The sequence below is a fragment of the Cynara cardunculus genome, assembly GCF_001531365.2.
Source record: "Cynara cardunculus var. scolymus isolate 2C chromosome LG 5, CcrdV1, whole genome shotgun sequence".
Classification (NCBI taxonomy): Eukaryota; Viridiplantae; Streptophyta; class Magnoliopsida; order Asterales; family Asteraceae; genus Cynara; species Cynara cardunculus.
In genome coordinates, this window is record NC_037532.1 from 35846289 (window position 1) to 35867333 (window position 21045).

The 21045-nt window shown below is 33.8% G+C and overlaps 3 protein-coding genes across 3 annotated transcripts in view; 1 reads left to right on the forward strand and 2 right to left on the reverse strand.

The window, feature by feature from the left end:
• Window positions 1–1910, reverse strand: part of LOC112513200 (ubiquitin-conjugating enzyme E2 2) — a 15275-nt gene extending 13365 nt beyond the window's left edge. Inside the window, exons 1-3 of the mRNA XM_025119382.1 lie at window positions 1749–1910; window positions 1336–1469; window positions 703–728 (exon numbers count right to left, since the gene is read on the reverse strand). Of these exons, the coding sequence (XP_024975150.1) occupies window positions 703–728; window positions 1336–1460 (151 nt within the window). The 5' untranslated portion in view covers window positions 1461–1469; window positions 1749–1910. The remainder of the gene's footprint in view (window positions 1–702; window positions 729–1335; window positions 1470–1748) is intronic.
• Window positions 1911–3328: 1418 nt separating this feature from the next.
• On the forward strand, window positions 3329–10267 carry LOC112512370 (V-type proton ATPase subunit d2). The gene is made up of 10 exons (XM_025118291.1): window positions 3329–3689; window positions 4554–4674; window positions 5795–5902; window positions 5979–6081; window positions 6690–6770; window positions 7077–7162; window positions 7530–7589; window positions 7679–7727; window positions 8518–8652; window positions 9903–10267. Exons 1-10 carry the CDS (start codon window positions 3509–3511, stop codon window positions 10032–10034), a joined length of 1056 nt encoding a protein of 351 aa, XP_024974059.1. The 5' UTR covers window positions 3329–3508; the 3' UTR covers window positions 10035–10267.
• Window positions 10268–13238: 2971 nt separating this feature from the next.
• On the reverse strand, window positions 13239–16306 carry LOC112513054 (pectate lyase-like). Its single transcript, XM_025119176.1, has 3 exons — window positions 16233–16306; window positions 13969–14614; window positions 13239–13823 (listed from the first exon to the last, which is right to left on the reverse strand). Exons 1-3 carry the CDS (start codon window positions 16304–16306, stop codon window positions 13359–13361), a joined length of 1185 nt encoding a protein of 394 aa, XP_024974944.1. The 3' UTR covers window positions 13239–13358.
• Window positions 16307–21045: the final 4739 nt, after the last annotated feature.

Below are 21045 nucleotides of genomic sequence, written 5' to 3' on the forward strand. Positions count from 1 at the left end.
AACTGAAAGAATAGGAAATAACTTAATTAATTTAGCATAAGGTCCCCTTTGTAACGTTGGCTTCGGTACACATCAGTTTTTCAAGAATCATAAATGTAAATGTGCTTTAGGAAAAAGGGGGGATCGGTAAGGCTAAGTTTTGCAAATTAGCTGATAAACCAACTATTGTCTAATACGCTAGTTGTTAGCCGATAAACTAGTCACGTTTGGCAAAAACTAAGTGCTAAGCTAGATGACTACGTAAATTGACTAAAAAGGACATGTTGAAAAATTAATTGAAAACATATTGGGGCATAATTGAAAAAAAGCCCTTGGAGATTATTGAAAGGCTAATTCAATAACCTATCTTATAAGCTACTTTATGGCTTACCAAATGGGACTTTTTCAATAAGCTTCGAAAATAAGTTGGCTTACAGTTGCCAAACATGGCCTAAACCCTTCCAGTGCCCACCCCACCACCAGAATACATTATGCCCCTAAGTTCGTATAGGAATCAGGATTGGTAGGTTTTTAATCCATGTGCTGACAGAAAGGAATACAAATCCATTGAGTTTCATCTTCTATAGTTCTATGTACTACTAATTTTTTTTCTGGTGTTATATTTTCAACAAAGATTTCAATTCCAAATCTTACTACCCAAATACACATGTTTGTATCAGAACAAGACATGAACAAAATAATAGTCAGAGGCGAGTCACACACCTCCATCCCAAGGGGTGTCATCCGGCCTGCAATGCAAATAAAGCTAATCAGTAAGAAAAATGTCAGAAAATAGAGTTATAGAATGAGAAAAAGTGCAGCAAAACAATGATTAAGACGTGATTAAACACTGTCCTTAGGATATTATTGACCCCCACTGTCAAGGTTGTTCGGGTTAAGTCTAATACACCCTGGGATTACCTAATTAATTACATATGTTCAACAGCAAAACATATCTTCAATGAATCATTTCTGCAGAAATATGTATGAAGAAAAAAGGAGAGGATTAAGAGAGATTAATTAAAATGATGCGAGAACACACGTATATAGGTTTGTTTGCTATCTTTTGACTGTTTGATATATATGTGTAAAGTTCACACAAGGCTAAATCTTCCTTAGCTCATCTAATCCCTTAAACAATCCAATAAGATGTTTAGAGCTTATAAACAGAAGATTATACCACTCTTCCTATGTGGGACAAGTGATATGTATAGAGCTCAAAATACAAGTATGATTCCACTTTACTTTCCATGTGGGACAAGACTGTATATACAACAAAAAATTCATCTAACCTGGAGAAGAAAACATCATTTCACACTATCGAGCACAGACAAACCACCATTAATTCACACTTACCCAAATATGACGGCATTCCAGAGCATAATATTGTTATCATAAGGTGCACCACTGATTCCAGCCGGAGGATCCTGCTGCAACCTCTTAAAATCCCTCATTAACCTCTTCCTCGCCGGCGTCGACATCCTTGCCGCCTATTATAAACAACAATACACTTCGGAATTCAATCTACTAATCATCTATCTAGTATTCTAGTTCATCGCCAGACTGTCATTAAACAAAACAAAGAAAAAAACCAAGTGCCATTGATAAACTATTTGTCTTTGAACCCTAGATCTACAAAACAACATAAGAAGGTAAGAGGTTTTTAAGCAATAAAATAAGACATCAATCGATTCTAGGGCTCCGTTGATTTATTATAGTCGCGTGATGATTAGATGGATAGTTGAAAAAGGATTGAAAATCATTGTTGCCTGGAAAGTTTAGCTGCCGGAAAAGCGGTGATTGAAGTGAATCGGAAGATGATCAGCCGTCGGTGACGGTGGTGATGTCTGCCGTCCGGTGGTCGCCCTTCAAAACCCAGAACTCTTGAACACAAGAGGACGAACCGTCGAAGCTTCGACTTGGCGTCACATGTGAGCCACTGATTGTATTCATTTCTATCGTTAATTCGTCATGTTTTTCTCAACCAGAACGTCGTCGCATTGATAGATGTACCTCATGCATATATATTTGTACTTGAGACTGGATTTTATTTTTTTATAATAAGATTATTTAAAACATGGACAATATGGTCATTTTAACAGTTTTGTTATGTCCTTTCGGAACATTATTCTTATTTGTCAAAATGTTTAGAAACTAAAGAGACGAAAAATGTTATTTTCGACAACCCGCATGTACTAAATTTATACTTTGCTCAAAACATCTATACTATATTATAAAACGTTTAACAAAAACTCTTAAAACTATTTTTTATGCATGAAGTACTGTTTATTTATGTATATTATTTAAAATTCAAGATTACAAGTAATTTGTGTGTAAGTATAACTTATTAAAGATTCATGTTTGAATTCGTGTGACAATTAGCAGATAAACATAATCAAATAGAGGATAAACATCTCATTTTAGATATAAAAAATCTAAAATAAAATTAAGATAATCATTGAGTTTTAACAAAATATTTAATTATTATTTTATAAAAAATTATATTATTAAATAAAAATTAAAAAAATACTAAAAAAAATTTAAATAGTTAATAATATCAATATTTTTTTCAAATTTGTATGATATATCTTCTATTTATGTTTTATTCAAAAATGGAAACAGTATCGCTTTCTTAAAACCACGTAAAAATGTATTATAACATCGATAGAGACAAAAAAACGAAACATTAAAATCGAGATGCATCTCGCTGCATTGTGCTACTGCTGCTACTACTACTGCTGCTAATTGAAAATATGTGGAGCTTTGAGGGGTGCAATAAGCTAGAAAATGCTGACAATGTTTGGACAAATATGCAGTCCTGGTAAAAAGACACTGTTATGATATATGGATTTTTATTACACTTATCGGATTTCATATTTCAAGTGTTTTTCAATTTTAAAAAAATAAACAGTATTATTGATTCAGATTTCAAACTTCAACATCACCTCCTATAAGTCATAAGCGAGATGAGATTTTAGACTTCAACACATCTTGAAAACAAACGTCATCTTAGACTTGTATGTCTAAAAGAAATTTATAATTTACTTTTAGTTGTGAAATTTAACATACTGTAATTTTTTTCGTGTCGCTTTTGCGTTCAGATATAACAAACGGTGAACGAGGATCTATATCCTTAACGGGTTCCCTCCAATGAAGATTAGGGAAACGAAGGGCCCAACTAGGAATACCCGATAAGATCCCCGACTAGAACTAGGGTGGTTACGGGATGGTTTTTGTTATCGATTTCGGGATGAAGATACCAATAACCCACCCGAATCCGACCCGTAATGCATATGGGTAAGGCCCAATTATATAAACCACGTAATCAAACACCTACCAAGCATCTGAATCTTGATTTGACCCGAAAACAAAAATATCCATCTCACAATATCCACTTCCTTCTCAACCTCGCAATTCAATCTTCTCCATCTTCCATTGTTAGGGTTCGTCGAAGGGGGATTATAATCGAATCGAATTGAATTGAATTGAATTTGATTCTTCATATTTAGATCACTTTCAATCAATCAAGATGTACGGATTCGAAGCTATGACCTTCAACATTCATGGTGGTTACCTCGAAGCGATCGTCAGAGGCCACAGATCTGGTTTGTTGACCGCTGCGGATTACAACAATCTTTGTCAGTGTGAAACCCTTGATGACATCAAGATGCATCTATCTGCCACCGAATACGGGCCTTATCTTCAAAACGGTATATAGATTACTTCGTTTATTTATGGATTTCACATGTTGTGTTGATTCGTTTTGGGATTGATTTGAGTGGCTTAGTGGATTTTTTCAGTGATTTAGTGAAGAAGTTGCCTCTCACTGTACTTGGATAGATCAGTTATTGGGTTAATGCAACTGTGATCAATTTTATACCATTCGTAATAATTTGATTTGTCTGTGAGCTTAGTTTGTGCTAAGAACGCAGATCAGATCACTGTTAACTGTAGTTTGGTAGAGAGTGAAGTTGCTGTGCTAAATTAAATGCTTAGTTATAAAGGAACTGGTACAGCTTGCTCTACCACGATTCTGTGTCGATGGTTGATCTTTTGGACCAGGTTGCGAAATTGCAGGAGAGTCTAGATGGATACCCCTTCAGTATGTTTCTTTCTTGACATGAATCAACTTTTTGTTTAAAATATGAATATAAAGGAAGTCATAAAGATAAATATTCATCACCAAATATCTCTCATTGTTCCGTTTGAATAGATTTTACTTGACATTTTATCATGTGTGGAGTGATGTAGGAACTATGTTTTGAAAGTCTAATTTGGTTTTCAAAAAAGTGATGATGGTTAAATCAAAATGTGGAGTTGTTTTCGAACTTCATTCAACATACGAGAATAAGATTTTTTAGAAAAATAAGATGTTAGTTTTGTTTAAAAAAGTATAAGAAGAACATGTGGCCCAATTAGTTTGGGATAAAGCTGGAAGGAGCATCATTTGGTTTTTATATTTTAAGTAGATGTAATTTGCATGAATGTCTAGATTTCTCCCTTTGGACTGATTTAGGATGGCAAATTCTTGGTTTGCCCTTTACTGATCTTGTTTGTGGTGATTTTTCTTGCAGAGCCTTCACCGTTGCATACAACTACAATTGTAGAGAAATGCACCCTTAAGTTGGTTGATGAGTATAAGCACATGCTATGCCAAGCCACTGAGCCTATGTCAACCTTCTTAGAGTATATAACGTATGTAGAGTTTTTTATCTTTCTAAAGATGCACTTATCTATAACTGTGATATATGCGTAGATTATTTTGTCCTTCTAAAGATGCCGTTTTGCTATAATCTGTATGTTACAAGTATTATTGCATTTTCATCTCCATTTTTTATCATGATAGGGGTGCTTATTGGGCCCAAATTGTCTGCTGAGTTTGTGGTAGCCGCCTTGATTGTAATTTAAGGTCATTGAATGGTACGTAATTTCAGCTGGGTGGACCACTTGGTCTAGGTGTCGTGTGAATGGTGAAGATCTTGGCATTGACATTACTCAGAAACTTTCCCTGTCCTTTCCTTTGTTACCCATGAATTTGATTTTCAGCGAGATGTACAGTAATTGCATGCACTTTATATTTGTTGCATTTCCTACTTTCTTTTCAAATTGCTTTCAAATTCACCTCTGTTTAGCAAGAGCTTCTAGCAGCTGGCTTTGAGGTGAAACCGTGTTCAGGACCCACCAAGGTTTGTAAAGACTGAAACATAGTTGCCTTTTGACTTGTAATTAAAGATTTTTAAATGAAAATTAAACAGAATTTATCTATGGAAACCCAAAAATACTTTCTTTTCAAAATGCATTCTGGCTGAAAATTACTTCCTTTTCAAATTGTCTTCTGGTTTACAGAAAATTTCTCAAAATCATGGAAACTCAACAAGAACATATTGTCCTATGAATACACATTTACTCAAAGAGACACCATTCAGATATAGTATGAAATTGTGGCACCATTTCTAGGCAGGGAGAAAAAGAGGGGTGGTGGTTGATGGGTGGTAAATCCCATTCTCTTCCTTAACTCAGAGTTGCTTACGAACAGCCCAGGATATCAATATATATATATATATATATAATATGTATTTGGTGAACAATAATTTACCCGCTGTTTAAATAGCAGTAGAGCTATGAGAAAAGTCATCTCTACTCCCTTTATTCACAAGTCAGGAACAGAGTGGTCACATGTACTATTGAGGAATCAGGAATGAGAGGCTTTCAGTTTCCATTTTGTCTATTCAACATTAATTCTTAAACAGCAAGAACAGGAAAGAAAATTGATCAAGTAAATTGACTGGGCCTACAATTTTTGCTGGCTTCTCAGATACGGTCACATGATTGACAATGTGGTCCTGATTGTTACTGGAACCTTGCATGAGAGAGATGTTCAGGAACTGCTAGAGAAATGCCACCCTTTGGGAATGTTTGATAGGTAATTTCTCTCAAAACTTTGTCCGACTTGTGCTGCAATTGATAACAAGGTAACATTTCTCTGTTTGTTTCTTCAGTATTGCTACCCTGGCAGTTGCTCAGAATATGCGTGAGCTTTATAGACTGGTGCTCGTGGACACACCACTTGCTCCTTACTTCTCCGAGTGCATCACGTCAGAGGTATATGCTTCTTTAGCATTAGGGGATGTTTACTAAGTACTTATAGCCTCTTACCATGTAAGTAGTGCTTACCGGTAAGAGATAATGTTGTTTACCATCGTCTTCTGATCAACAAATGTTGCTGACCGAGATGTTGCCCTGGTAAGAGTGGAAAGGCTTACTTACCCGGTAGAGCATCTTACTCAATTCTTTTAGTAATGTAGGGCTTTGCAATGAAGTGCCTGTTTTTTTTTTTTTTTTTTTTTTTTTTTTTTTGTAACTTTAATTTCTTCCTACCTTGTTTTTAATCATCAAAGCAAGTAGAATAGGCTGAAGACACGGTCATCTTTGTTGTTTATGCATTTAATTTGTAGATTGTAAGTCTTCATGCTATTGGAAATCAAACTTTTTAGCATAGCTGTAAATATTTGACATTGAGTTTTTTCTCCTAACATCCAACAAACAGCTTTCTGATGATTGTAAGTTTGTAATTACAGGCAGCAACATAGAAGTAGCTATTTATCTGTTCTGGCCCATACTGTTTAGTCAGATTTCATTAATTTGCATGCTGGTATTGTTTGGTTATTGCCTCATCTTTTATTCTAAAAGCCAATTCGTGTTATCTGTAGGATTTGGATGATATGAACATTGAGATTATGAGAAATACTCTTTACAAGGCATATCTTGAGGATTTCTACCGGTTTTGCCAGGTAAGCATTTGATGGTTATTGTGGAAGGGTTGGGTTCCAGTATGAAAGTTATGGTGAGAAGGGTAAGAAGGGATCTCCACCCTTGGATCAATCCTAATTGAAGATTAACACTAATGTGGTGCACCAGATCAATTCTCGTGATAAGCACAATTCATGGGGTGGGGGTGAGATTAAAAGTGATCAAGGATCCTGATCCCTTCTTACGCTTTTCACCTTAACTCCAATTCTCACACTATCCTTCGTCTATTGTTGGAATCTGCAAACATGTTTCCTCTATATCTTTTATTAACATGAATTTACATATAGAAATTAGGCGGTGCAACAGCTGAAATCATGTCTGATCTTCTAGCATTTGAGGCCGACAGGAGAGCTGTTAATATCACTATAAACAGGTGCTGCAACTATCTTACAACCTGTTCCTATATATTGGTGCTTTTGGTACATGGGGTATGACGATAAAAAAACTTGTCTCATGTTTGGCGCAACATTAGAATGGGACAGGACAAGACCTGAGTGGGACAAAATAGGTGGAACAAAACTCTGGAAGATGAGACAAGATTGATAAATTACTAAATTACCCATGTCAAATTAAAACTCTAAAACCTTCCACAATTCTTTCACCTGTCTACCTCACTCTCGCTTATCCAGTCCCGTCCTGTCCCCGTGTCCCATCAAGTCCTGCCCTTTTCAGTCGGTCTGCATACCAAACACGTTGATTTTAACTTATTAGTCTCTTGTCATTGTGGTTTGTATATGCAGCATTGGAACGGAGCTTACTCGAGATGATCGTAGGAAGTTGTATTCTAGTTTTGGTTTACTGTAAGTGAATGGAACTCTGCAGGGGTGCGCTAATCGGAGTTTTTTCTACGTTTCCTTATTAATTTTGTTTCTTTTTTGGCTTGAAATAGTTACCCCTATGGCCACGAGGAACTTGCTGTTTGTGAGGACATAGATCAGGTATGTCTTCTTCATTCCTATTTATACGTTAAAAGAAGAAAAAGAAGAAAAAGAAGAGTGAATATTTATTACTCTCTTTTTTATAATCTTTTTGGACAAATCTCGTCTCTACAAAGCTTTTTCCTAAGCTGGTGGTCTTCACATAAACAGCCTCTCTACCCTTTCGGATAGAGGAAAGGCAGAGACGGACCTAGAAATGTTTTCAAGTGGTGGCACCATTTGACTATAAGAAAAAAAATATAGGGATATTTTTTACAAATACATCATTGGTGTGTTGGTTAGCTCATTGCTTTTCATATGTTGGTCCTGTGTTCAAGTCCTTTATTGCAATTCTTTTAAGAAACATAATATATCTGAAATTAAAAGCTAAAAACTAAAAAAAATGACGTTAATGGGATTCGAACTCGGGTGGGGGTGGAAGAAAAGTCTTGCAAACCAACTCTACTAAGGAAACTTGTGTCCTCACTGTAGTTTCAAAATATATACAGTGGCACACAACAAATTGATACGGTAGCACTTTTTACGATCGTGTACTGTAATTTTTTACACTATGAGGGAGGAACGAAGCGGTGACCCGTGCCACCGTATCCAATACACTAGATCCGTTCCTGATGAAAGGTCTGTATATATCCTACCTTTATAGACCCCACTTTAGAGTCGGATATACCGTGTATCTTTGTTTTGATTACTCTCTCTCATCCTCCTAGAAGGATTGAAAAGGAAATTGCTTTCTCGGCTCTAAGGTTATCGTTCTCAACGAGTTTATGTGTCTCTTAAACCACTAATGTAGGTGCGTGGTGTGATGGAGAAATACCCTCCTTACCAGCCAATATTCTCCAAATTATCCTATGGAGAGAGCCAGATGCTCGATAAGGCATTCTATGAAGAGGAGGTGAAGCGACTCTGCTTATCTTTCGAGCAGCAGGTTTGTGCTTGCAAATCGTCTTTTATTAAATCCCGTAACTACAATTACTATATTTCGTAATCGGTTTTTGGTGAAAGACAAATCTTCAATTACTTATACAAAAAAGCATACCGTAGTTGAATTCCTGAACACTCTCTACCCCTTGGGTTAGAGGCAAAGTCTGCCTTCGATCCATTCTACTCCCATACCCTACCTACCAATTAGAGCATCTCCAACAGATTCTCCAAAATAGAGAAAATGAAGACTTGGAGATTTTAATCATTTTCTTTGCTCCACCAAATTCACCAAAATGGAGAAAGGGGGGAGGAGAACTTTTCAAAATTGAAAGTCGAAGAGAAATAAGAGCATCTCCAACAGATTCTCCAAAACATAGATTTTGGGGTCTTTTTTGCTCCAACAGATTCTCCAAAACCTTTCCAAAATTGAAATATGGAGAACTCCCTGAAAATGATTGTTTAGGTGTGAAAAATGATATTTTATTATTCCCACCAAGTCTTTGAAACTAAATGTCTAGGAGGGAGAAATAATATATTATTACATGTATTTATTATTTTAATACTTCCTCCGTCCCAAAATAAATGTCTATATTTCTATTTGTCCCAAAATAAGTGTCCACTTTCAAAAGCAAGCAACCAAATTCTCAAATTTACCCTTAATTAATGCACAAATATTTAGGAGTTGTGAAGAGAGAGATGAAATAAGGGTAAAGATGTCATTTGGTTAACAAAAAAGTATAGTAATTATGCATGCCTAAAACTGTGTGTCATTTCAATTGTGAACACTTATTTTGGGACAGAAGAAGTAATGTATTTAATGTTGTAATATCTAAAACGAAGAACTTATTGGAATTGAATGCAATTTTTTTTGAAGATTTTGATTTTTGACTCCATTTTAAAGACGTTTTTGGAGAAGCTGATGGAGATGCTCATAGTTCTTAAAAGCGAGCCTAGGCTCTAAGGCTCAAGTTCTTGGGTACTCAAGAAGCTCACTAAGGCGTTGCACCTTGGTTGAGCCGTGTTGTGGGCCTAGGTGCACCTCATAAATAGTCAACGAATATGTAGTCAAACCCTAATATTAAATAATATAATATGTTAAAATCTTCAAAATAGAAAAACTTTTAAATAGTTGAATCTAATTTATTTTCTAAGATTTCAACTTTCACTTCTCCATTTCCGAAGAAATTATAGAAAATCAGGTGATCCCGTTAGTTTCATTTGGTTGAATTACTGAAAACTTGCGTGGATGTGCAGTTTCACTACGGCGTGTTCTTCGCATACATGCGACTCCGAGAGCAGGAGATCAGAAACTTGATGTGGATATCGGAATGCGTTGCTCAGAACCAGAAATCCCGGGTTCATGACAGCGTCGTTTTCATATTTTAATTTGGCAACATTTTATGTATTATATAATATTCGATCATTTCATTTCATTCCTTTCCTCCAGAATGCTGCAAACTGGTTCGCAAAATAAGTGTTGATTTTTGTTGGTCAAAAAAGTTGTGTGTAGTTATAAACTGCTGCTTCTCTCAAGGTGAGCTTTCAATTTGTTAAGAGGATAATGTTATAAGCCATTTGTATGATTTCTTTCTCTCAAATAATGGTCAGAGTGTTGTATATGCTCCAATGTTTATGTTAGAATCGCAATTAGTCTTATTTCACTTCTGATTAATAAGAGGTGGTGCTGAAGTCTGAAATCTGAATCGAAAAGACTGTTTGTTTTTGTAAATTGATTACTGTTTGAATTTGTTTAAATCGTCTATTTTACTGATTAGAAAATTATAATGTTGAATTTATAGATAAATTTATATAATTTCAACATATTTATTCATTATCATTACGAAATTTGTATTTTAAATTATATAATTGGCATTCATTTAAATGAAAATATTGCCATTAATGGTATTTGACACATTCAAATCTTAGTAAAAAACATCAATTGAGATATGTGAGGATTGATTTGGTAATGATCAATTGAGAGAAATGATTGATTAAGAAACGTCGTTGCTAAAAGTTTCAAAAACAACAAGAGGCAAATAAGAGGTTGGTTTATCTCTTACCAGATAAGAGGATAATAAGATACAAGTGTCTCAGAAAATTTAGAAAAACGAACAGTCTGAATGACCATATCTCTTAACGAATCAGACGTAAGAGACTAATAAAAGCTTTTTTTTCAAAAAACAAACAAGACCCTAATTTCAATGTAACCGAATTTGGAGATTTCTACCATCTTTTATTCTTCTTCTTCTCTATATGTTATAGCACAACTGTTGGTGCAAAAATATATCCTAAATTTCTAAAATTTCTATTTTTGGCATGATCGTCGGAGATGCTCTAAGTTTTGATGTTGATATGTGTGAAGAGGAAAGTAGTAAATATGAGGTGTATTTAGCAATATATTGGGTACATTTAGTCTACTTTTCAAACAACGACCACCATAAACTGCATTGCTGCCACCACTACCTTTCTCTTACAATTTGGTGCTAGAGATGTACAAAACTCGAGCTTTTTCGTGTCTGGGCTCATGTCTCCCAAGCTCGTTTTCAGTGAGCAGAAAAAAGGTATGAGATTTTTTCACTTTAGGGTTGAAAAAAGGTTGAATCGTGTTTTTTTAGATGACCCGTCCTCAAAATTTCGGTCTGATCAGACTTTAGACATGGCGTGAACCGGAGTTTAGTCTTATTAGGCTGGATTTTTTTGGGCTGGGCTTAATTTGAGCATGGGCCAGGCTTTGGGCTTCTTTGTGCACATCTATTTGGTACAATTTTAATCATTCTTTTGTAGGGCAAAATGCACAAAATAACAATCTATTTTTATAAAAAAAATTATTATAGCATTGTACTTTCAGTTTTTCTTATTACAACAATGTACTTTCAAACTATTTTTTATTATGACATTGTACTTTGACAAATTTACCCATTATAGCATTGAGTAACCTTTTGACTTAAATTTACTCATTATATCAGGTTTCTATGCTACATCATTGTCTACATAGGCTATCCACATATACTATAGTAATGTGACTTTCTTACTACATCATTGTACTTTCAAAATTATTTCATTATAATATCTACTGGTTATTATTAAACATTATATTTTTAATTTTAGTATTTAAATATTGTACATGTTATTTAATAAATATATTAAATGAATTAAAAAAATTCTAAGTTATCCATTAATATACCAATATCAATAAAACTAGTAAAATACAACTTATCTCGCTAATATTTTTTAAAAACAAGTGTTTTTTGAAAAAATAAAAATAAGCATTGTTTTTTTTACCCAAAAATATTATCTTTTAAAAAATATATTATATTTGTTCAAAAACTTTTACTTGACGTATAAATATATATTAAATTAATTAAATTTTTTTGAATTATTTATTAATATAAAAATATTTACAAAAGTAGAACACAATTTATTTTGTTAATATTTTAGATAGAACTTTAAAATATATGTATTTATTTGAACAACATAAAATAAGAAGAGTTACTTTTTTTACAAACATGATATATCTCGAAAATAATGTTTCATATTTATTTAATAATTATTTTACTCTAAGAATATTTATTTACATGCAACTTAATAAGAAAAAGTCAAAAAAAAATGTTTTTTAGACTATAGCAATGAGAAATGAAAATCACTAATAATAATTTGAAAATGTTTTTAATTTTATTTTAGTTAAGTCATCAAAATGATGTGTCATCCACATCACCTCATTAAAGTCACACAAGCAAAAAAAGTCAAAGGGTTAACCGGTTTAAAAGATAATAGGTTACCCATTGCTATAGTGGGTAGATTTTTTTAAGTACGATGCCTTAATAAAAAATAATTTAAAAGTACATTGCTGTAATAAAGAAAAACAAAAGTATAATGCTATAATAAGAAAAATTATGAAAGTAAGTTGTTATTTCATGCATTTAACCCTTCCTTTGTATAACAAGCTTTCAAATCTTTTCAATTTGGTAGCAATTTATCTGAAAATTAAATAAATCTTAAGCAGACTTAAAGGTCGTTTATTTAACATGAATTGGATAAGCGTTTATCGGGTAAGATTCTTGGTCATCAGAATAGTGTAGTATAGACGTTTCTTATCCTGTAAGAGTCACCGTCCTTACTTACTGAGTAAGATCATCGATTATCAAAATGGCACAGTGATAATCATCCTCAGTTTTCTAGAGATGCCAATGTTTTTTTAGTAAAAATTATCGTTTGGCCTTAATCATAGAGTAAATTACAGATTCCGTCCCTGCGTAATACAAAAATTAAGTTTTCGTCCCTAGTTCGATATGTTAACTGTGCTAAACCCGCGATCTGATTGATTCGATTATGTTTCAGAATCTCACGATTTTTATATCCGAATGTAGTCGAGGAATCGAGCTGACACTCTAACCCTAGCCGAAACAATCGATTATCACACCGAAATCGTGTTAAACGTGTGATAATCGCCAAACGGGTATACATAACAAAACTGAAACGATAACGATAATATTTGTAATTATTTCGTTTAAAGGACGAAATGGTAATTTACTCTAACCAAAATATTTAATGAACTTATCAAAATAATTTAATATTTAAAAAACGTATGAAATAATACACATTTAGTTGGAATAAATTCAAACAAAACAACGTACATACATCTACGTCCTAAAATCAAACCCATCCTGAAATCTTCCGTCCGCCATGGCAGCAGCAGCAGCTCGAAAAGCTTTAGCACGGTTGTCCTACTTTGCATCCAAGAGCAGCACCGGCAACTTTTGTTAGAAGCGCGACATTCTCAGCTGGTTCCGCCGGAAGCAATGGATAACCTTTATATGATGCAGCCCAATTAGGATCTCCTGAATTAACAAAGAAAGCTCCGTTTTGCATCAGATCTCCTTCCGATCTCCATGTCCATTTCGACCATTCTTCTTCTGGTGCTTGCTTTCTGTAGGTTATTTCCTTGGCAGCACCGTCTTCTGCGACGAATCGGTTGCCCTGGCTGATGATGGTGGCGCCCTTGGCACCTCCGATCGCGTAGCTCTTCCACTGTGTGTAATCGTTGTTGACGACGTGAACGAATCCCCATCGCACCGCCGGTAATCGCTGTGTAAGTCCTTTTCCGAAATGGTTGTATGCGAGTGTGACGAACATGTTATCATCTGGTTGAACATCACTTGCACCAAATAGCAACGCCTGATTCAAATAATACAACCAGAAATCAGAATTGATTTCGTGAATCCATGAAAATTGGGGATCTACATCTGAATTTGGGGAATTTGTTGGGAAATTGACAAAAATAGTCCGTATTGGTCAATTTCCCTTTCATTTGAATGATTACCTTATCGTGTCTGACGAAATGGCAATTAGAAATGGTGATATTGGTGGATCGGGCGACGATATCGATAAGTCCATCGAATGTGCCGGCGAACGAGCAATGGTCGACCCAAATATCAGTGCTACCAAATATGCTAATGGCATCTCCGTCGCTTGCTCCTCGTATTCCGACATGATCAGCTGCCGATCTGATATTTCCACCCTTCCCCGGCACAATATCGTACATATGAATATCGAGGATAATGACGTTATGAATGAACTGCAACATGAATCCGGCACCGCCGGTGATGTGGACTTCTTGACCACGGCCGTCGATGGTTTTATCGCTAGCGAAAATGAGTTCCTCCATGAGTTTGATGTGCATATGGGAGTTGAAAATGATCCAAACGGGTTCGGGGAGGAGGACGGCATGGCGGAGGGTTCCCGGAGTCGGGTTTACCATGTCTTTGTCCGATGGGTCGGTGACGATGTAGATTTTTCCGGCTTTTCCACCGGTGGTGTTGTGACCGAAGCCTTCAACGCATTCGGCGATCTTTTGGCGGTTATCTGCCCATTTCGGGTCGCATCGCCAGCATTTGTCGATACGGTTATGGGCGACGCACGGCCCTTCGTGTTTCTTCCTCAGCCCCCTCCTGCTGTTGATGGTATGACTGAAACACACAAAATCAAACTTTTAAATCATACTCCATATACAATTTTTTCTTTTTAAGGAAATTTATCATAAATCAAATTCACTTTTCAGTCACATTTTAGACCAATCTTTCTAAAATAGTCCGTCTTTAGACCAATTTCATCACCCACTGAGGGCTTGTTTGTTTACCTCTTAATGGTTTCATTAAAAGGCAATCTCTGAATCGTTAAGAGGTGAATCTTGTTTGGTAAAAAAAAATTTGTCTCTTAATGGTTCTAAAACCCTCTGAATGATTTTGTATATAAGCCTCCCTTACCAATTAAAAACCCTAATTTCATTGTAAATAATCACCAACCAAATATATTTCATTTCGTACAACATCATGAGAGTCTCTTAATCATTCTTTACCACTTAATGATTCTGCATAAAACCATTCAACAACTGCCAAACAGCTCCTGACCTTCAAAAGCACTAAATTGTGAGCCTTTTGATACTAAAACTAAAAACCCCTCCAACAACACTGTAAAATTCCTCCCTTGCGAAACCCTCCTCGCACAAAGATTTGTCGGAGGTGAAAAAGTACACGCCATATTTGGTGTTTTAGCGTTTTTGCTTGTTGTTTTTTACCGGTCGGATGGAGGGTTTTGGCCGGCAAACATAAAGTTTTACTGGCCGGTTGGAGAAAAATCAACACGCATATCTGTAAGGATTCTTACGTAAAATATCTTTATAATGGTTCTCAGGTTTATATGGGATAGAGATGCTTTGAAAGATTAAAACTCATCTCAAAGGGTTTTTGGCCTAGCGGTATCGTGGTCTCTGGTCTCCTATGACATTAAAACCCATATTGAAGTCGTAAACATCATGATCGCATCTCTTGAATCAATTAATTTAATAGTTTATGAGGGTTCACGTTTTTATATTTTAGAGTTTTCGTCTAAACGTTGCTCTCTATGTGTGTGTACATTGGTTAAAGAAAACAGTGTGTTTACATATGCATCTTCATATGTGAATAATTTGGTAAAAGGGAGATGCAATCAAACATGAGTTCACATATGCATATTCAAGTGAATATATCTTCAGATGTACCAATAATTCACATATGAATAATTTAGGGGCTATTTACCAAACGCTTACCCGTGTGAGTGTTTACTAAGTCACATTACCTTACCAAATGCATATGGCAAGGACCAATAATATTGTCCGGTAAGATCGAAGACAAGAACTAAGAGTCTTATCTGGTAAATAAGGACGATGGTTCTTACCATGGTTAGCGCTCACCGGGTGAAATGTTGCATAGGTTACCTTTTTGGTGAACTAAAATCTTACCCGGTAAATAAGTGACAGTGTTGAATTTTGCTGGTGAGCACTACCCGGACAAACATTTGGTAAACGGCTCCTTATTCTTATTTTCTTAACATATTTGTCTTTCTTATTTGAACATTTCCGACCCCCCCCCCCCTACGTCTATACTCTTGTTTTATATGACGTTATGAATGTGTGAAGACGAAGACTGTAACGTTCATATCATATTTAAATGCACATTCTAACTTTTACACAGTATATGATACCCGTGTATCTTGATTTAGTTTCTATCGATTACAACGAAACAAAACAAGTAGAATTTAAAGACTCACTTGGAATCGGCCACGATAATTGTCGCAAAAATGAAACATACGACCAACACCGACTTGAATTTAGCCATCTCCATCTTTAATTACCTATAAATATTAAATAGAACAGATAAATAGTTGGATTAGCTAGTCAGGTCGGGTTGTAGTCGGATCTTGTTGTCAAGATCAGACTTTTATTAAACCGGCTAGCAAACCCTACAACTGTGTTGATTAATAAAATATTGGGTGATGGCTGGGGGGCTCAATCAAATGAAGAGATGTCGTTCAATTTATGGTACGACATCCCAAAACAAAAGGGAAATCGTGTGATGGCAGTTATTAACGTAAAATAACTAACATCAAGGAAAAATTTTGTGGAGTTGTCGTGAAAATCTGTAGGCGTACGGTAATAAGGAGAGAGAGAATACTGGTATTCCGTTCATATATTTCTATATTATCAGATCAATGACCAATTTTACGATACCAGAAAAGACGAAAATCTTGTAGATATTTCTCATAGTTTGTTGGGTTAATATTATTTCAAAGACAATAGGAAGATAAAATGTTGGTAATCCACCATTTCTTGTTTGATATTTTATTAATTAAAAAATGTTAATTTTTATTTTAATTAAAACGGTACCCGCGCAATGTAGCAAGATATATCTCGATTTCAATGTATCATTTTATTTTTTTGGTCTCTGTCAATGTTATAATACAAATTCTGTTCTATTCTCTTCTATCATATACTGTCTGAACACTAAAACAACAGTTTAAAAAGTATCCCAATTAATAGCATTTGACAATTGATATAGTTGGTGATTGATAATGGTTGATTGGGATTGTGGATTATGAGGATAAGGAAATGTGTATATTTTGACATAAACCATAAATTGGTGATAAGGTCAACTTCCAATTCTTGGTCAATCATCAAATAATTGGTGTAAATCTTGCCAATTTATGATAGATATTGAATCTTAGGAAACTGTTATTTTATTAAACAGTGAAAGTTTAAATAAGAAGGTTAAATATCGTGATAAGATAATAATATGAGATTAAATGAAATATTCACATGTGAATCATTGAAATTTTTTAGTTGAAGTTGCATATGTGAACCTATATGAATAATTTGTAATGTCGGTTCACATATGCATCTTTAAATTTATTTTTTTCTGGGTTTTTTCAATGATTCACATATGAATATTTTCTTAACCTCCATTTTTTTTTACCTTCTCATGATATTTAACGATTTTATCTGAATCAACCCTTATCAAATAAAACATATGCTACATACATTATGAAATATTGTATATCTGATACAGACGATTGTATGCAAATACGGAGGGGTGTAGACTTTACCAACAACTTTTGGATTTGTTGTTTATCAGATGAATTTAGCTTCTAATATTTAAGTTAAGGGGTGATTTGATTACTTCTTAATAGTTTCATTAAGAGGTAAATCTTGTTTGACAAAAAAAAAATTATGTCTCTTAATGGTTCCAAAACCCTTTAAATGATTTTGTATCATTAGTCTCTCTTAACCATTCAGCGCCCTAATTCCATTGTAAGCAATTACCGAACAATTATATTTCATTATGCACTATATCATAAGAGCCTATTAATCATTCTGACAACTTAATCATTATAGATCAAACCATTCAACAATTGTCAAAACAACCTCTTACTAAGAGTATTGCAAACAACAAATATACTATATTTTCTCTTTTTTGTTCTTCTACATTTAGAGATATTTCGGTTCTCTTTTTTTCTTCTCAGTATTAGATGAGAATTAGCATAACTGTTGAAACAAACTTTTTCCTAAATCTCCAAAATTTCTAAAATAGCATAGCTGTTGGAGATGCTATCATCTCTACCAGGTATGCTATTTATTCTCTCTCTTTTCCCAAGTTCAGAGATTTCTCCATTCTCTCTCTCTCTCTCTCTCTCTCTCTCTCTCTCTCTTTGTGTTTCTTTATTTTAGATGAGAATTTAACATAACCGTTAGATCAAAACTTTTCGTAAAAAGTTTTTAAAATAACATAATTGTTGGCAAGGTTCTAAATGACGTGAGACGTGACGTGGTAGTGAGGTCAAGCCTTATGAGTTGCGACAAGACCATGACGTTTTTAAGACGTGCCTGAATGCCGCAACACACACACACACACTTGTGTATATCAGTGTTTTGAATAATAAAGCAGATCAAATTAAATTCATATAAAGTAATAAAACCATAAAAGAAAGAAGAATCATTAATACCAAATACATAAACTTGATTAAATCTCAACTCACTACTTTCTTCAATTTTCAAAAAAAAAATCGTGTTCGACTCTTTGTGAACAAGAATGACAGTAAGTATTTACCTATTTAGCCTTTTAATCGTTAAGTTCTGCTTTTATGTTTATTAAAGTTTTAGGTCTCGTACATAATTATCATTTATCGCTCAAATTATATATTAATAAAAAAACCCACCTTACAAAATAACGTGTTACAACGGAAGTCAAGCCCTAGAGTAAAACCACAGGGGTTAACGTAGTGACGAACCCAAATCTTGACATCATAACAAGTTATTTAAAACGATGACCGTTGAAAATAATGTTATTTAATTATATAATAAAATAATATAAATATATGATAATGCGATGTCGAAAGCATTATCTTATCTTTTGATGATATATATATATATATAGTGGGAAAGTTATACGTGTTTTGTCTCTTGTTGGCTTAACTTCATTCACTTTTTGTCTGCTTTCCTTTTTTGGTTTTCTGATTAATATGAATTTTTATACCGTTTTTAACTTTTTTAAAATCAGATATTTTTATTTTCTTTAAAACGGAAGAACACAGAAGAGAGAAGGTGAAATTTTTTAAATTTAGAGAGATTATTTATTTATTATTATTATTATTATTATTATTATTATTATCAATAAGAATTCTTGAAATTATATATATATATATATATATATATATATATATATAGGGTTGGGTTCACGTGAGACCAGCCTGTTTTCGTGAGACCCGTGAGACCAGCATTTTACACGTAAACTTCACAGCAAAAACACTGTGAAGGTTTTAAAAAGTCACCTTCACAGCATTTTTGTTGTGAAGTTTACGTGTAAAATGCTGGTCTCACAGGTCTCACGAAAACAGGCTGGTCTCACATGATCCCAAGTCTCTATATATAGGGTTGGGTTCATGTAAGACCAAAGATTTTTCGTGAGATCCGTACGATCAATTTATGTTCATTGATCAATATTATAAGCTAATGATCTAATGGTTTAAAACTGCACGGTGACAATTTTGTGATTATTGAAAAGTTTCATGACAATTTTGTGATTATGAATGTTCAAATTGTAGACCTAATCCAAAGGTTGAGAATTGATCTTACGGATCTCATGAAAAACCCTTGGTCTCACATGATCACAAGTCTATATATATATATATATATATATATATATATATATACACGATACAGATAAATAATATTTAATGAAATGACAAATTGCATGAAAAAACAACGTACTTTAAGTTGATTTCTGTTTTGGGTAATGTTGGTACCTAAGATATAAAGTTTTAAGCATTAAGTACCAAGATAACCAGTTGAAGCATTAACTTGTTGCTATGCTGACGTGCGAGTGATGTAGTATCCAACTAAGTACTATTTGTTAACGTGGTTAGTGACATAATTTTTTAAATCTAAAATTAGTCTTCAACTGGTTATTTGGGTACTTAAATGTTTAAAACTTTACATCTTATGTATTAAAATGAAAGTTTTAAACGTATATTACTCAAAATAAGAATCAAGTTAAAATATGCAACTTTTTAATACAATTTTCCCTTAATGAAAGGCATTGAATGTTTTAGTAATATACATCATATGTAATCTCCAAAATGAAGAATCTGTTGAAGATTGATATAAAATTTCTATGAATATTTTGATTTTAGATTCTGTATTTTTGGAGAATCTGTTGAAGATTGATATAAATTTTCTATGAATATTTTGCTTTTTGATTCTGTATTTTTGGAGAATCTGTTGAAGTTGCTCTAGAGGGACCTGATCTGATTTTTTTTAAGTGGTGGTATTATCTGATTATAAAAGTCGAAACAACAGACATTTTTTTAAGTGGTGATATCATTTGACACATTTTCTTTCGGGGATTCTTAGAAGAATCTCTATGGCGGCCACATGTCCTTGTCCAATCATAACTCCTTTAATAAGAATATAGCTACTTGTACAAGAGCCCAACTTCTTCTCTTGGAATCATGCGAGATAAGGTTGTTTTCGTGAGACACGATTTTTACACTTGAAACCTCACAGCAAAACACTGCGAAGGTAATATTCACAGTGTTTTTGCTGTGAAGATTCAGTTTTTTTACCTTCACAACATTTTGTCATGAAGTTTTTAATTGTAGAAATCGTGTCTCATGAAAACAATCTTGTCTCACGTGAACCCAACCCTAATAATAATAATAAATTTTAAAATACAATTAATAGTTTAAAAGTATATTTACTAATTTTGAAGTGTTAATTGTTTTTTTGGGTAGTTTCTTCATACAAGTTTTATTTATTTCGTTTCAATAAATTTAATTTATAAATAAAAAAATACATTTATTTCATTATATATACGTTTAAAAAATACAAGTTTTACAACCTTGTGCATTTGTACAACCTTTGCAACCCAATTAATTCAGATATTTATATAAATGATTGGAGTTCATTTATTATGATTTGAATATTTATGGAATATGAATAGAGTTTATTAATTATGATTAATACTTTATATTAGGAAACAATTAATTGATTAAAAATTGAATGGTTGAGATGAGGGTTGTATAGGGTGTA